This window comes from Meles meles, chromosome 7 (genome assembly GCF_922984935.1).
Source record: "Meles meles chromosome 7, mMelMel3.1 paternal haplotype, whole genome shotgun sequence".
Taxonomy (NCBI): Eukaryota; Metazoa; Chordata; class Mammalia; order Carnivora; family Mustelidae; genus Meles; species Meles meles.
Window position 1 is genome coordinate 37,946,391 of NC_060072.1, and position 18,119 is coordinate 37,964,509.

General features: G+C 40.5%; 1 protein-coding gene across 3 annotated transcripts in view; it reads right to left on the reverse strand.

The window, feature by feature from the left end:
- ACSS3 (acyl-CoA synthetase short chain family member 3) overlaps positions 1-15,670 on the reverse strand; it is a 162,199-nt gene extending 146,529 nt beyond the window's left edge. The window contains exon 1 of one of the 3 annotated variants that reach the window (XM_046013287.1): positions 15,229-15,668. In XM_046013287.1, coding sequence (XP_045869243.1) covers positions 15,229-15,542 — 314 coding nt within the window. In that variant the 5' untranslated portion in view covers positions 15,543-15,668. Of the gene's footprint in view, positions 1-15,228 lie in introns of all 3 variants that reach the window. The other 2 variants (XM_046013286.1, XM_046013288.1) reach the window with 2 other exon arrangements.
- Positions 15,671-18,119: the final 2,449 nt, after the last annotated feature.

Genomic DNA, 18,119 nt, shown 5'->3' on the forward strand with positions numbered 1-18,119 from the left:
GGTATTTTTTGCCAAGTATAAATTTAAAAATTAATCCTTTTATAAGTTCATTAAACCTAGATAAGAGAACATTTTATCAAATTAGATCTACCAACCTGTAATTACAAATAACACTTCAAACAGCTCTTAAAATATTCAGGTAAAATAACGAAATGTTTACAGTAAACAGTAGAAGAGCTTGAGCAGTCAGGATTCAGCATTTTAAAACAATAATATAGCCAATGTCCTCTCTTCTAAAATTCAAGCTCTTAAAAAAATAAATAAAATAAAATAAATAAAAATAAAAAAATAAATAAAATTCAAGCTCTTAATAGGATATGATCAGCTTTTATACCAAATAATAATATTAACATTTGTACCATTATGACAATATCATAAATGTGCCCTAGAAAAATAGTATTTTTATATTATCTCATTGCTATCATTTTTTAAATTTTTTTAATTGAGGCACAATTGACATACAACATTATATAGGTTTCAGGAATACAATATAATTATTTGACATTTGTATACACTGCAAATAATTATCACTGCACCATCACTGCAAATAATTATCACAGCAAGTTATCATCCATCACCACACAGAGTTACAATTTTTTTTCTTTTTTTCTTTCTTCTTGTGATGAGGACTTTTAAGGTTGGTTAACTCTTACCAATTACCAAATATCCAATACAATATTATTAAGTATAGTATTCCCATGACATTTATTTTATAGCCCCAAGTTTGTACCTTTTGACCCCCTTCGCCCATTTCACCCAAACCCTTACGATCCCCACTCTGGCAACCACCAGTTTGTTCTCTGTATCTATGAGCCTGGGTTTTTTTTTTTTGTTTTGTTCGTCTGTTTTTTGGATTCCACATATAAGTGAGATCATTCAGTATTCATCTTTTACTACTTTTTTTAATTTCTTTTTATTTTTTTATAAACATATAATGTATTATTAGCCCCAGGGGTACAGGTCTGTGAATCTCCAGGTTTACACACTTCACAGCACTACACACTTCACAGCACATACCCTCCTCAATGCATCTTTTACTACTTTTAACCAATGATTTTCATTGATCACTAAAATTTGGTTTATTTCATTAACTTACTGACTACAAAATGACAAATAAATGACAATCTGGTAACGTGATATTGGTCCAGCTCAAAAATCTGAAATTTTTAGAATCTGTTATGTGCCAGAGAGACAACTTTTTCGGTCCAGACTCACATGGGGACTTGGTCTGTACCACATAAGTATTTACCTCTTTGTAGTAGGTGTGTCTTTGGCTTGATGACTGAGAGCCCATGGATTCTGTAAAATAGTCTCTTTTACAACTAAAGATAAATGAGCCAAAGAGAAGCAAAGGGAGCCAGCTGCCTCATCGGGAAACTTAGACCCAAACAGAAGGCAAACTGGTGCAGCCACTCCGGAAAACAGAACAGAAGTTCCTCAAAAGGTAAAAATAGAACGACCTCAAGACCCAATAACTCCAGTATTACGTATTTACCCAAATGATACAAAAATACTGAGTCAAATGGATACATGCACCCCAGTGTTTATAGCAGCATTATCAACAATACCCAAATTACAGAAAGAGCCCAAATGACCATCAACTGATGAATGAATAATATGGTATATATATACAATAGAGTATTACTCAGCCATAAAAAGAATGAAATCTTGCCATCTGCAATGACATGGACGGACCTGGAGAGTATTATGCTAGGTGACATAAGTCAGTCAGAGAAAGGACATATACCATATGATTTAACTCATATGTGTAATTTAAGAAACAAAACAAATGAGCATTAGGGTGGCGTGAAGAGAGGCAAACCACGAAACAGACTCTTTACTATGGAGAACAAACTCAGGGTTACTGGAGGGGAGGTGGGTGGGGGGATGGGTTAAATAGGTCATGGACATTAAGGAGGGCACTTGTGATGAGCACTGGGTGTTGTATATAAGTGATGAATCACTAAATTCTACACCTGAAACTAAAATTACACTGTATGTTAACTGGATTTTAAATAAAAATTTGCAGAAAAAAAATTTCAAACCCTTTGATGCCTTCATAGAAAGAAGATTCATGAGTCATTTTGGGTTCTGGTAGGATGGATAATTTAGGTATATCTACCTATAATTTATATAGGAGCCCAGATAGAAGAGAGATTACAAAAAAGATAAATCCAGGGGCGCCTGGGTGGCTCAGTGGGTTAAGCCTCTGCCTTCCGCTCAGGTCATGATCTCAGGGTTCTGGGATCGAGCCCCGTTTCAGGCTTTCTGCTCAGCAGGGACCCAGCTTCCCCTCTCTCTCTCTGCCTGCCTCTCTGCCTACCTGTGATCTCTCTCTCTGTCAAATAAAATCTTAAAAAAACAAACAAAAAAACTATACATGAGGTGAAGTTTCAGAGTCAGTGCAGTTGATATACACAAGGTTAGGTGCATTTCTCTGGCGATAGAAAGGTAACTGAGACCTGATCACTGCCCTTCCATTACCTCGTTATGATTTGTGAAATTATTGGTAAAAGTATCAGTGTGAGCTTATCTAGTAGATGTATAATGGATGGAGATGAGCATTGAGTATTCTTTGCCAAACTACCTTAAAGGGAAATAAGAGTCAAAATGGTGTGCTTATGAGAATAAAAAAAATAATGAGTCAAGAACACACTAAAAGTGGGATCTGGGAAATCAGTGAAGATTTACAATTCCTCTAAAATCAGAGAGGAAGATACACAGAAACCAGATGATAAATAGGAAACGGGAAGCTACATCTCAGATTAGAAATTTTTAGAACTCTAACATAGTTCTCATTCTTTTACCCTCTAGATCCCGACATCTAAACAGCCACATGATAACCAGACAGAAGTTATAGTGTAGTTACAACTCATTACAGAAATCAAGCTCCACAGTGTGACCCAACTTGGTTGAAAAATGAAGTCCACCACTATATGACAAGTCACTTAAATCACTCTGTCCTTTGTTTATACAGCTATAAAAGTGCATTGTAACTATACCTACTTCACAAGGTGTTGGCAAGATTTGAGGAACACATATATACTTTTAGCATGGGGCCTGAGCCAGAGTATGTGTTCAATAATTAGTTACCCGCCTCTGCATTGCCCTAGCTGCTACTATTATCATTATCATTACCGAGACCTAATACATCAACATGGAAGAAAGGAGTAGCTCCAGCATGAGCTAGAGAATAACCACATGTGAGTTCCCTACTACAGACCCTACAAATATCCCAAGTCTTATTGTGGCACACCCCCCAAACACTCAAAGGAAGCACTTAACATTCTTAGATCATTTGTTCCCCAAAGTTTGGCAACATCTATGGAATAACACAGGTGAGTGAAAGTGCCCACAGCCCATTGTCCTTGTACTGAATTTCAAAAAATATGACATATTATTGACCAACTGTATATCTATATATATAAGAAAGAGCTGTATGTGATACGATTCCTGAGAAGCTCATCTCTACACTTAACATCAGCCATTTACCAAGGTTTGTCTGTCGCACTAGGCTCAAGAGGAAAAGCAGTGGAAGAAAAACAGCAAAGAATACTGTATATGGATGTGTAAACCAGTAATAAATGCAGTAAATAAAATCAACAAGTTCCATAATTATACACACATAAGAAGTCCAGTATGTTCTTTTATTGAGAGGTTGGAGGAAAGGAAAATTCTCAAATATTCATACTTACATGAATTAATTAGGCTATTTATCACCATGTTCCAATAAAAGTAGTAGTAAAGCATATTGCAAGCAATGAATAATGTGGTCATTATACATTTTCCCTTAGCCAAAATACCAACAGAGAATTTTTTAGAAGATTGATACTGTTTTCTAGTGTCCAGGAAACATTTCAGAGTAGGTAATGATATAAAGCCTCTCTCTCCCCAATTTTGGGACTGCTGTACACATTTTAAATATTTACCTATAAAACACAGTTCATTTTTTCAAAGAGAATCAATCTATTACCCCATATATAATATGGATACTTTCCAAATGTTTCTAAGAATTAGATTCAGGTGTTTTTAATTACTTTTAGTGGCTTCAGTGGAGAAGAAATAAGAAAGAAAAGCTAAAATTCACTGAGACTCTTTTTTTTTTTAAATATTTTATTTATTTATTTGACAGAGAGAGAGGTCACAAGTAGGCAGAGAGGCAGGCAGAGAGAGAGGGAGAAACAGGCTCCCCACTGAGCAGAGAGCCCGATGGGGGGCTCGATCCCAGAACCCTGAGATCATGACCTGAGCCGAAGACAGAGGCTTAAACCACTGAGCCACCCAGGCACCCCTTCACTGAGACTCTTAGTAAAGAAACACTATAATGTAGTTTTCATTTATTTATGTATTTATTAAAAAGAGAGCACATGTGCGGGGGGAGGGTGGCTGAGGGGCAGAGGGAGAGGGAGAGAGAGAATCTTTTTTTTTTTTTTTTTAAAGATTTTGTTTATTTTTATTTGACAGAGAGAGATCACAAGTAGACAGAGAGGCAGGCAGAGAGAGAGAGAGGGAAGCAGGCTCGCCGCTGAGCAGAGAGCCCGATGCGGGACTCGATCCCAGGACCCTGAGATCATGACCTGAGCCGAAGGCAGCGGCTTAAACCACTGAGCCACCCAGGCGCCCGAGAGAGAAAATCTTAAGCAGGCTTCACGCCCAGTGCCACCGTGATGCGGGGCTCGATCTCGCAATCCTGAGATCACGACCTGTGCTGAAATCAAGAGTCTGGCATTTAGCTGACTGAGCCAGCCAGGCGCTCTTATAATGTAGTATTTAGATGGAGTATAGAAGCTAATTTCAGACCGCCTGGATTCAAATCCTAGATCTCCTACTTACTAGTTTTTATAAGTTTAGGCAGGTTTCTTAAAACTGTCCATATCTCCATCTCCACACCCATTAAATCAGAACAAAAAGTGACCCTATCTCACAGGGTGGTTATAAATATTAAATAAATTACAGCACTCAGTATTGTACCTAGCTCACAACATGGACACAAAAAAGCCTACCTGCTTTTACTATATGCTGGACACTATGTACACCAGCAACACAATCATTCCAACAATCCTATAAAGTTATAATTCTGGCCTTCTCAATCAGTAAGGATAGGCTGAATTGCACTACAGTAACAACCACAAATTCTCTGTGACTTGCAAAAATAAAAGTTTATTTCTTACTCATGCAACTTCACTGTGGGTTCAAATGGACTCCCCAGATCTGCTATTAATGCATTTCTGCTCCGCAAGGCAGACAGCTTGTAGCCCACTTGTGTTTCACGATGGCCATTGCAAACCAAAGGGCTGAGGAAGGAAGTTTTTGCAAATAAAGGCTTCACTCTGAAGTGACACACCTTCTTCCTCTCACTGCATGAGCCAAAGCTAACCACATAACTCCGTGTATATGGGGACATCCGATCCTTTGGCGTGCCTGACCTAGAGGAGAACAGATCCCGCTGAACAGTAACACCCATTGCAGGCCAATTTTATAAATTCTGCCATTTTACAATTATTTGGGCAAAAGCACTGTTCGAGGAGTGGAGCTGGAATTTTAACCCAGGAATCAATTTTTTTTCTCCACTGATAATGATCCTGGACATTTTAGTCGCCTACCCACCAAAATAAGAAATCTAACAAACTCCCATTGGTAACTGGCAAACATCATTTGGCTTTGATTAAGGAGGCGAGTTGGGAGGAAGGCAAAGTCAGGGCATTTGTGGTTTAGAAAAGCACTTAACTCTCAATTGAGAATCAATAAAACTCCATGAAAATAAGAAAAACTGTGGAGAGAACGCAAAGTTAGATTAGTATAAAAGTAGACTTTTCTAAGCTCCAATGCTTTACTTCTAGTTATTTAGCAAATAGTCAATAATACTGACCCTATGTTCCTTTGACTACTATCTTACCAATTTTTTTTAACAAACATCTGCACTGCTCATTTCTACAACCGATACTGAGCATTCATTTTTTTTTTTTAATCTTCCCAAAGTTCTTTAACTTAACTGAGCCATCCACTTAGAGAAGAGATGGCTTGAAAGATTACACTTGGGAAATGTTTTTATTCTAATATCAAAACCTAGGTAGAAGATATTCCTATTGTCCAGAGTTAGCTCTTAAGTCAAAGACCTATAAAATTTAATTGCTTTTCTCACACTTAGAAACATTTATATTTCAAGTCAGTAAAATTCACTATTTACTGAAAGTCACAAATTAAGTTCTACCCTCTCTAACCTAGAATTTGAAAGAGCTTTTTATTTATTTTTAGCTATTCTAAGACTTTCCACTGGACTACTTCAAACTCAAAATTCTTTTTTTTTTTAAGATTTTATTTATTTATTTGAGAAAGAGAGAATGAGCAAGCAAGAGAGAGCAAGCTAGAGAGCATGGGGAGGGGGGAGCAGAGGGAGAGGGAGAAGCCGACTCCTACTAAGCAGGGAGCCTGTGAGGGCTCAATCCCAGGAGTCTGGGATCATGACCTGAGCTCAAGGCAGATGCTTAAATGACCGAGCCACCCAGGTGCCCCGAAATTCAAAATTCTTAAATTTCGACTTTCCTGGATATCATAATAGTACTCCTCCTAGATTATGCTGGGGAAATAAGTCAAACAGAGAGAGTCAATTATCATATGGTTTCACTTACTTGTGGAGCATAATGAATAACACAAAGGACATTAGAAGGAAAGGAGAAGTGAGTTGGGGGAAACCGGAGGGGGAGACAAACCTTGTGAGACTGTGGACTCTGAGAAACAAACTGAGGGGTTTGGAGAGGAGGTGGGTTGGGGTTTGGGAGAGCCCGGTGGTGGGTATTATGGAGGGCACGTATTGCATGGAGCACTGCGTGTGGTCCATAAACAATGAATTCTGGAACACTGAAAAAAATAAAATAAAATAAAGATGTTAAAAAAAAAACAAAAAGAATATTACTCCTCCTTTCTATGCACTATCTTTTTACCTCATTTGGCCATAATTCCAACAAAAGCAAATAGAATTAATCTCTTTTATAGGAAGTTCTCTATCTCCATGGTTTAGATAGAGGATTTGAATTGCACATTCAGATGTGCTTCTAAAATTGTAATTTAAAGAGGTTATTAGATTCATATATTGTCACAAAGATTCAACAGCCTCCTACGTATTTCTCTTGCACATGTCACACCACCGTGGAAAGCAATGAGTTTCTGCTTGTTGCTTATGAAAGTAGAATTCTTAAAAAGAGAGAGAGAGAGAGAAGAAAGAAGACAAGGAGTAGCAGCAGATTCAATTCCTTCAACCACTGGATTTTTTTCTTCCTCACCTAATAGTATATGGCACGAACAAGGGAGAAGTAAGCCAGGAGGTGCTTGCTCAGAGTCTGGATTTTCCCATGCACCTGGTAGGTGATCGGGTCACAGCTGATTCAATTTCCATTGTTCATTGATTGTGCCATTTGTCAGGCAATCCATCCTTGCTTATGTAATTGCAGCATTCCTGTAGTTCACTCTGTTCTGTCCCGGAGGTTCAGCAGCATGACAGACTGAGAAAATTAGATAGGGCATGGCATCAAGCTGCTGACCTTCAGAATATAAAATAAGGCCCATCTTCTAAAATTGGTCTTTCTCGATAGAGGTTTTTCTGCGGGACTGTATTTCTAACAGGCCATTTTTCATGCCGACCATGTACCTTCTTAAAATATTTTTTGTACTTAAAGGAAAATGATAATTTAAATTTTAAATATGTCTGTACTGTGCACGATGTTATGCATAAATTCATTTCATTTAGAGTTTGTCAAAAGGGGACAAATTTTTCATCTTTAGGTAAACCTCTCACCTTCAAACCAGAATTAAACATCATTTTAATAAACTCTGATAAATATGAAGGAAAATTCAAAGAATCTCAATAAGTTAGGAAAAAAAAAAAAGACTAAATTTCCCAAATAGTTTAATGTGGCTGACTGATGGATTGCCAAGTACCAAAATTCATTAGAGAGATTAAATTACTTTCCAGTTACATAAAATTTACATTATATTGTCCATATTTGTTTTCCTTGGAAACAGAGTCAAACTCACAGAAAAGTTGGAAATATGAGATAAAGAACTTTTTCCTCCTCTGAACCACTTACTTATACAATGCCTAATAACCCAAGAATAATTTAGTAAATCGACAACTATTATTTCATCCCTTTTCAATTGCCTCCTTATCTTCCCTGTATACTCGCAATGAAATATGTAACTCTCTAGAGAAATAGAACTGTGACAGTATATATCAAGAACATACAGACTGGGGGCACCTGGGTGGCTCAGTGGGTTAAGCCGCTGCCCTCGGCTCAGGTCATGATCTCAGGGTCCTGGGATCGAGTCCCGCATCGGGCTCTCTGCTCAGCAGGGAGCCTGCTTCCTTCTCTCTCTCTCTCTCTCTGCCTGCCTCTCTGCCTACTTGTGATCTCTCTCTGTCAAATAAATAAATAAAATCTTTAAAAAAAAAATTAAAAAAAAGAACATACAGACTGGCTGAGCAGCTCTTTATGTCATCATTTAAACTTTTCCACCGAGTGTCCTCCAGGAACTTCTAGTATCTAAACAAAAGAAAGATAAGAAACCACACAAAGCTGCAAAAACAGGGAGACCTGTTGATGAGGAATGGATTTCAAAATAAGCAAAATTCCCTACATTCCTATGTCACAGATTTCTTCACTTCTGCCTTTAAACACGAGTTTCTCCTAAAAGGGGAGGAAGGAAAAGTAAAGAGAGGGAGGAACGTATTTCATAGCTCAGGTGCATCTACATGCTGTCATTCTGTCTCCCCTTCCTGTCTCTAATTCCTCCATGGAATGTTCCACCCACCATCAGCTCACTCTGTAATGCACTGCTCTTGCTCTCGCCTCTGTCCCTCCATTCACATCCACATTATGAAAAATCCCTGAGGATTTCTGAATCAAAATTGCTCTTTCAGACAACTATCAATATGATCTCCCTGATATGAGGAAGTGGAGATGGAACATGGGGGATTTGGGCGGTAGGAAAAGAATAAATGAAACAAGATGGGATCGGGAGGGAGGCAAACCATAAGTGACTCTTAATCTCACAAAACAAAGTGAGGGTTGCTGGGGGGAGGGGGACCGGGAGAAGTGGGGTAGGGTTATGGACATTGGGGAGAGTATGTGCTAAGGTGAGTGCTGTGAAGTGTGTAAACCTGGCAATTCACAGACCTGTACCCCTGGGGATAAAAATACATTATATGTTTATTAAAAAAATTTTTTTTAATTAAAAAAAATAGCTCTTTCACACCTCCGTTGCTTTAAAACACCTCTAGAGCCCTTAACCTCTACTGCTGTTCTTTCTTTTATCTGTTCCCTTCTTCATACTCCAGGACGCTGAAATATCCTGCTCTTCCTTCTCCTACTTCTTTGACCAAGTCTCATCCACTCTTACAAGGTATTTTTTTTTTTCTACTTGTCTCCAAAGTTTAGTTTTTAGTATGTTCCTCTTCCTCTCTCTCCCTCCACCCCCATCTCCACTCAACATTCATCAGACTTTAACTCTACATCTTTTCAACTTAGAGTCAAGTCTATACTGGTACATTAAGTCCCCTCCAGGTTTCAGCCAATTAACTTTCATTTCACAATCAATTCCCCAACTTGGAGATCTGACTCACATTCTTGCCATTACCATAACTTCCTTCCTTCCCTAAACCCCACTTTCAGGCAGTCACAATATCACATTTAGCCTGGGGATAGGAGTTACTCAGTTCTGGGCAAGTGCTGCCCATTGCTAGTGGATGTTCCACTTTTTGTCAAAAGAAGACCAAAAATTGAATTGATACAAGAAATGTGGGTTTTAGGTGAAATCTTCCTATGTTTAAATACTGAGAACTACTTAAATAAACAAAAACTTAGCATCTGGCTCAAACAAACCCACCTGCAGGCTTAGAGTCAGATTGTGACTTATAGCCCAAGAAGTGAAGACAAATCCTTTTGCTTCCTATTCCAAGATTTCTAAAACCATCCTGAAACTATCTTCTGAATTTGAGTACAGTAGTGCACCCCCTTAACTCTGGTTTCTCTCTGCTGTTTTCAGTTACCTGGGGTCAAACTCAGGCCCAACATTTGTTACAGGGTCATGTCCTTCATTTCACTTGATCTTATCACGTAGGCATTTTATCACAAGAAGAAGAAAGATGAGTACAGTACAATAAGATACTTTGAGAGAAAAAAAAAAGATACTTTGAGAGAAAGAGACCACATTTACATAATGTTTATTATAGTATATTATCATAATTGTTATATTTAATGAGTTGCTGTTAATCTCATACTGTACCTAGTTTATAAATTAAATTTTATGATAAGTATGTATATATAGAAAAAAACAGTATATGAGGGTTCAATACTATCCAGAGTTTCATGCATCCTCTGGGGTCTTTGACTGTACTCCCCCTGGGTATGGGGGACTACTGTACCAGTAACTCAGAATACCTTCTACCAGCCAACAGTTCTCCCATACATAAGCACACTTGATTCTTTCTTACCTCTATACCTTTGTCATGTTTGCTCCCCACACAAAAATATTTTTCTTCTACAGTCCTATCTTAAGATCCAGTTCGAATGTTACCATATCTTTGAAAACCTCCCAGATCATATTCCAAAGACATTAATACCCAGTATTTTGTGTTAGGCACAGCTCCAAGCACTTGACAAGTCCCTGCCTACTCCCATATAATCCTAAAAATTAATCCTAAAAAAATCCTGATACTATCCTGATACCCCCATATAATCCTAAAAAGAAAAAAAAAATTCTGATGCTGTCATCATTCTCATTTTACAAATAAGGATATTGAAGCTTGCCCGAGGTCAGTGGCAGAACTGGGGTTGAACTCACACCCATTTTTTTCAAGTACAGAAAGAAAAGTCGGAAATTCATGTTCTGGTCATCCATTATATGGCATGTTATGTACCAGGAAAAAAATCTAAAATTCCATAACATGACTCACAAGACCATTTACCATATGGCTCTCTTCTTCCATTTCTTTATAATTTTCCCTGTCATTCCCTAAGCCCCAGCCACATTAGCTTTCTTTCAGTTTCTACAATCTACTGAGCTACTTCATACCTCACAGCCTTTGCATATGCTGTGCTCTTTGCCTGGAATGTTCCTCCCCTCGTTTCATGTCTTATCTCTACTCACTGGGATCTCCATATAAACATCATTTCCTCAAGACTTCTTCCACCATCCTTCTAGAGAAGACTATGTTACATCCACCACTAACCACTGTATTTCATAGTATCTATTGCAATTCTAAATAAACAACTTTGTGACAATTTTTTTAATGTATGTCTCCTCTGCTGCTATGTGGTAGGTTCCTTCACTATCACTTCCATCATTTTCTCTGTAGTATCTACACAATAAGTGAATGATTGATGTCTTTAACTCTTATGGAACATTTGAAGACTTAGAGGAATTAAACAACCTTTATCTCATAGCTAGTAAGGAACTGAGATCTTGCATGTTGAAAAACCTACACACCTTCCATTATAGAAATGTTAACCAAGCTGAAATCATTTTCTAGTAATCCGCATTTACTTGGGAGTCTTTCCTTTTCAGCTTATAGTCACTGTTATTACATATTAAATTCTAAATCAAATAGTATATGAGAGTCTTATCATGGAATGTTGTTTAAATAAAAATAAGCAAAAATGGGTTGTAATGCTTTCAGAAAAGAATAAAGTGATGACCTAGACAGAAGAGTCAACCACAAAGTATAACACAAAAGTGGACTGAGTGGCAGCTGGATTTCAATTTCAGGCTAGGCAGCGGGATATCTAATGCAGGAGGAGAAAATAACCCAAACATCCATTTCCTTGTTCCAGGATTAGAGAAACTACTCGGAATTCTAATTGCTTCACCTTTGACTACAGTTTTCCACTGAAGTTCCTAAAGTAGAGACTTTAGTACCCCCAAAAGCCAGATATTAAGAATGTGAGTTAATCAAACTATAACAAAAGGTGGTTCGTCCCAACTTCCCAGAGCACCTACATGTAACTGGGATTTATCTTTCGGAGATCTCAGAGATTACGGAATGCAATCTGAAATGTATGTTACAGAGCTATTCACTTCGATGGAAAGTCCCTTCAGTTTATCACCCTTAAGGATTTCTATTCCATGTTCACATCCTGTGTATGTAAACTGGTATGGGATAGTTAGTTTATGCCACTGTGAAAGTTCGCATGCATTAATATTTATGTGTTGGAGCTTTTGATAGGTTTACAGATGCTGAGAGGAGTTTACTTTCAAGAAAAACAGACAAGATTATAAGGAAGACTGAGAAGTCAAAGGGCACCAGAGATCTTGATTCCAGGTAAGGCAGCTCCGTCTAGGAGAAGAAAGCTGTAGCAACCTCTCCTCGGTTTACTGAAAGATTTGGCTGTCCACATCTCTATTGCCCAGCTCCCAGTGACGCAGAAAATAAGCAAGTCTCTTTCACATCAAATTATGCTTTTATCCCCTTACCACCTCCCAAAGACATACAGAAGCAAAAATCATCGCATCTACGTACTCTGTTACTTTACTAACATTTTTTAAAACTCGTATGTCAGCTCTGTCCTAGATCCCAGGGACATAAAGACAAAAAAAGAGAGAGAGACATTCATCCTGCCCTTGAATTTAGCTTTATAGATAACTGTTAACCCATGAGGAATATCTGCAAATATGTGTCCAACACAGTACTGGATTCTAATTGAAACTGAAAGTGCTTATTGAAGTTTAAGATTAGATATATGGTCTCCTACCTTCATTTCGCTGCCTAACTTTTCCCTGCCAACCAAAATTCTTAGTAAAATCCAGTCACACTGCTAAAATAAATACGGACACAAAGACTTATCTTTATGCACCTTGATCTTTTGAGTTGCTATAAAACAGGTATGGCCATGTGATTCCAAGAGTACAAAGATGAAGAGTTCAGATACAGTATTATCAAATGTCAGTTATTTAAAATGTATTGAATTTTTGAAAACACGAAGACCCTTTGGTAAAAATGTCATTAAAAACATTCAATGCAGACAATTTTAGAAAATTTAGGCAAGCAATTAGAGATTAAGAAAAAAGTTAGAAAGAAAATCTCCCGGTTAAGAACGCATAGATGGCTCATTAAGTGGCTGCTTTTGGCTCAAGTCATGATCTCAGGGTCCTAGGATCCAGCGGCGCATGGGCTCCCCACTCAGCAGAGGAGTCTGCTTCTCCCACTCCCCCTGCTTTTCCCCACCACTTGTGCTGTCTCTACTTCTCGCAAATAAATGAATAAATAAAATCTTTTTTAAAAAAAATCTCCAGGTCTAAAATACCTATTTGCTGAGCCTTTGACTTCCACATTCTCTGCACTCACTTGGGCCCCTGTCAACCCCAACCAACCCTCTAGAAACTTCTGCTTTCCCGTCCATTGTCACTGCCACTGCCTTATATGTGGCCTTCATTGGTTTTTACTTGGAATATCCCCATGACTTTTTAATTAACTTCTCTTCACATGGTTTTAGGAGGGCGGGTGGTCACATAAATCATTTTCAGTACCATACTTTATGACAGATATATAGACACAGAACTTTGAGAATGCACTCTTAGGAAAGACCATTTTTGTTTTGATCTAAAAAACACAAGGAGGGTTTTCTCCTCCTGAAATAACGATGGTATAAGAGTGCAAAGATAGCTAGCTACTCTTGCTTCAAAATTTATAAAGTCTATTTCATCCAAGACATGGTCTGAATTCTTTACCCATTTAATCCTCATACTATTTCCACATTTATATATTAGAACACTGAAGCAGAGAGATTAAGGAACTCAGCTGTGAACACACAGCCAGTAACTGGGAGACCCAGAACTCAGACCCAGTATTCTGGCTCCATAAACCATGCTCTTAGTCATCATGAGTCATCAAGACTTATATATATATATACACATATATATGACATATACACACATATATGTGTGTCTATTTATATGTCTATGTGTACCATATTATGTCTACATATATATACACACATATATGTATATATATATACCTACAGACATAGACATATAAATACCTATGGTGCTTTGATCACTATCAGGCATGTCAAAGAGAGTTAGTCAAACACTACTGAAAAAATTAAACCAGAAGAGAAAAAGTGCTCAGATTCTAAAGGGAAAACTATGTAAACTGTTCCAAACAATGAAGGGGGGCATGATGACAATACAGAACAGGCTCTGGCTGGCTTGCCTTTCTCCATTTCAACAAGGAGACATTTGTCAAATCCAAACCTGTCATTTCCCCAACCCCATTGCTGGGAATTTGGAAATTTGGGAAACCCCACTGCAGTGTTTCTCAAACTTTTACAGGAAACATCTCTAATGGCCAGCAGATGAGAGCAACCACATTCCTACTAGGCACATAGCTGAACAAGGAGCCACAATTCCAAGTTTTCATAGACTGTGTGCCTCACCCTTACTATTCTGACAAGTCTGGCATTTATGCTACAATGTATCTGTTTGGTTGTGATGTAAAAATAATGGTTATAGCTGCTTATAGTTGCAACTCTAGACAAAAAAAAAGAAAAAAAGATTATTCTTACCATGATATCTAGCACCATCTGGCCTCTATGTGCATAATTCTGGAGTACCTCATATTGTGGCTTCTTATAGGACAATGGATCTAATCTATGCTGGTTCATGAGCCCCCTCTCCCACTTCTCCAGCCAACACAATAATTTGCAACCACAGTAACAGGCAAATTTCAGCCTGTTTTCCAACCCCTGGTCTTTAATAATTAGATCGTTGTCCACCTGGAGAAGATACACCCATCCTTCCAAACCCTAGTCAGGCGTGATTTTACTGAAGTCTTTCCTCATTTCTCTTCCTCCCTGCAGTGTGGGGATACTTGGCAATACTTCCCTAGGTTATCCCACTGTTCCCATTTGTCTCCGTGGCTGTCTCCCATACTGGACAGCGCTGTCCCTGGGGCCAGACCCTTGTTTTAGTCGTGTACATCGCCAGTGCCAAGCAGAGCTCTGCCGTGCCAGTAAATCTCTGGGCTATAGGAAACTGGGCTCATAACAAGTAACCCAACCCCTCAAGAGACGGCAAAAGAGTTAACTATAAAATTTAAATTAAACACAAATCGAAAGAGCTGAGCACATCTCCAGTCTTGAATTTCTCTCCTAACAGTGCCAGGTTCCCCGCGAAAGAGACGTCGGGCCCAGTCGCCCAAAAGTCGTGAGAGAGCTGGCTTGGGAAGGAGTCACTCACCAACTCGTGGAAGGCGGGTATCTGTTCTCCAGCGTTTTGGTCCAGGGCTTGTACCAGCTGATCTGCTCCGCCGCTTTGCCCCAGAACCTCTCGGGGTCGGCCACCGAGGCCGCGAAGTGGGTCTTGTACTCGCCGCCACCGCCGGCCGTCGACAACGCTCGGCAGCCCCGGCCCCCGAGAGCGCCCCGAGGGCCCGGGGCCGCGTACGCCCTGCGGGCCGGGCCGGCCCCCCGCGCCGTCGCGGACCCGGGCAGGGACCCCCCGAGTCCCCCGGCGCCGGTGACTTTGCGACACTGCAACCAAGACGGCTTCATCGCCGCCAGCCGGGCCCCCCCGCGGGCCGCGCTGCCCGAGGTCCAGGAGTGCACTCGGCAGACGACAGCTGGGCGCTCCCGACTTTCCGAAGCCGGCGGGGAGCGTGCGGGAGGCGGGGGCAGCTCCGGAGCGGAGCGCGGGGCGCTGGAGTTTGGCAGAAACACTAGAGCTGCCGGGAAAAGCCGACCTGGAGCGTCGGGGGAAGCAACAGGCTGGAGTGGGGGTTGGGGGGTGGGAGGCAGGGGCCGGGGCCACCACGGGAGAAATCCAGCTCCTGCGTGCGTCCCCAGCGCCGCAGCTCCCGCACGGAAAGCGCCCTGGAGCGGCAGAACCTCCTCCCTTCTCCCACACGCCAGTGGCCCCCGGGGGAGGCCGACGCACCCATCTCGTTTTCAACAAACAAGTTTTCAAACAAACAAGTTGTGCGCAGCTCCTCTGACTTCATCCGTGCAGGGCCAGCTGGTGGAGACGTACCCTGCGGCGGAAACCAACACCCCGGGCTCCGCCGCAAGGCCCCTGAAGTGCACGTTTCCTTTGTTTTTTTAAACTCAGCGGAGTCCCTGGTTATTAAAAAACACCGGCGGGGGGGCGCCTGGGTGGCTCAGTGGGTTGAGCCGCTGCCTTCGGCTCGGGTCATGGTCTCAGGGTCCTGGGATCGAGTCCCGCATCGGGCTCTCTGCTCGGCAGGGAACCTGCTTCCTCCTCTCTCTCTGCCTGCCTCTCTGCCTACTTGTGATCTCTGTCTGTCAAGTAAATATATAAAATCTTAAAAAAAAAAAAAAAAAAAAAAAAAAAAAAAAAACCACCGGCGGCTCCAGGGCAAGGACTGCTCCAGGATTTCCTGGCAGCTGAGAGGGTAGGAGGAGTGGAGAAAGGTTGCGCTGGAGTGGGTAGTAGTTCGAGGGAGTGATTGACCCGCCACTGGGGAAGACAACACCCCTAGGATCCGGATTCACCCGCTGCCAGTTTTCCCCCAAGGGACTTGTTGCATTTCTTCCCTTCCAATTTGCCTCTTTGGAGTTTCTGTGGGCCTTTTCTTTATGGGGGGGAGGGAGCCAAAAGGAGGAGCTAAGTAAAGATAAAGTGAATCAAACAACAGAAGAAGAGGAAGCTAGGGAAAATTAAAAGAGACAGTATAAATTTCTGTCTGGGTCTAACATTTCTAAAAGCTCCTTCACCGTTTTTCACACCCAAGTGAAATTCAGATGCAGTCCTGTTTGCCTTAACATTTGCGGTTTTAAATGTAAAGATGCGTATTCCCAGGTCTGAGGTGAAAAATACTGGAATGCCCCCGACCCTAGGAAGGATTGTAAACTACAGAAGCTGTAATCAGACTCCTCAGCAGGAAAAGGATAACGTGGAGATAAAGGTTAAACAAAACAGAGGTAAATCTAACTCAAAACAAAGAAAAATCAGCACAGTTACTCCCTGTCAACAAGGCGCTAGACTTCTTCCTGCCACCTGAAGTCTCCTTTATTTCTTCTGAAGGCTTCAGATCAAGGTAGCAGGAGACATTCACTACTACTTGAACTCAGAGATAAAGCCATTTAAACTCCGAGCCCTCTCCTTTCCTCTGCCCAGTTGCTTAATGTTGCTTCCTGGTGTTTAAGACCCCCTGACTCCAAATTATCCCCTATTGTATTACACTGATGCCCACTCCAGGCATTTGTGTAAAAAAGTGTGAGTACCTACCCTGCAAGATATGGTTGCTGGGGCAGATTTGAAGGAAGGAAGCAGACAGTCAGGGGTACCTACTCTGTATATTTGTGGTGCTCCCCTTTCAAATTATGTTAGTTCCTGTGATTTTCAAAGAAGTACTAGGAAATGAGAACTATAATTCCCATGTTTAAAAACGGAGCAGCAAGATAGGTTAACTTGCTGGAGGTCACACAGCTACCAAGCAAAACACGATTCAGACCTCACTGATACTCTGAGCTGGCGAGCCCCTGCACCTTTAAGGACCTGCGTGCCAATGATACCGATCAGAGTAAGAAACAAGGAAGGACAGAAGGAAAGAAGGGCGAGAGGGAAGGAAGAAGAAAGATCGATTTTAGACTTCCAATAAAACATGACAGATTGAATACCCACATTCATTCCCGGGACCCGGCTGAAAGAGAATCGAAGAGAGACAGTGATAGTGGTGGGGAAAAGCCTCAAGGACAAAGAGAATAGGAGAAAAGAAACCAAACGACAAATGGAATGAAGATGGAGTCATGGTTTTGTGACTTACAGGGTCACTTGAATTTAATTTCATTTGGTAGAGAAAAGGGATTTCCTCTTCAGAAACCTGGACTGTGTCAGGATTTTGAGGCCCTGGTTTCCTCTGAAGGTTTAGAATGGAGGTTAAGAGCTTAAAAACAAATGTATTAATTAAAAGATTTGTGTGAGACAAAGTTAGACCCCCCCGCATTGCTTGGGTGAAACCATTTTCTCTGGACCTGGCTGTATGCCGTCTTATTTTAAGTAATTGGGCAAAATAGATTGTTAATGTAAGTTCCACATCAGAAATGAGTGAAGACATAGTTGAAGCAAAAGCAAGGAGTAGAGTGGACTGGTAGGACAAGGGTCACCAATGA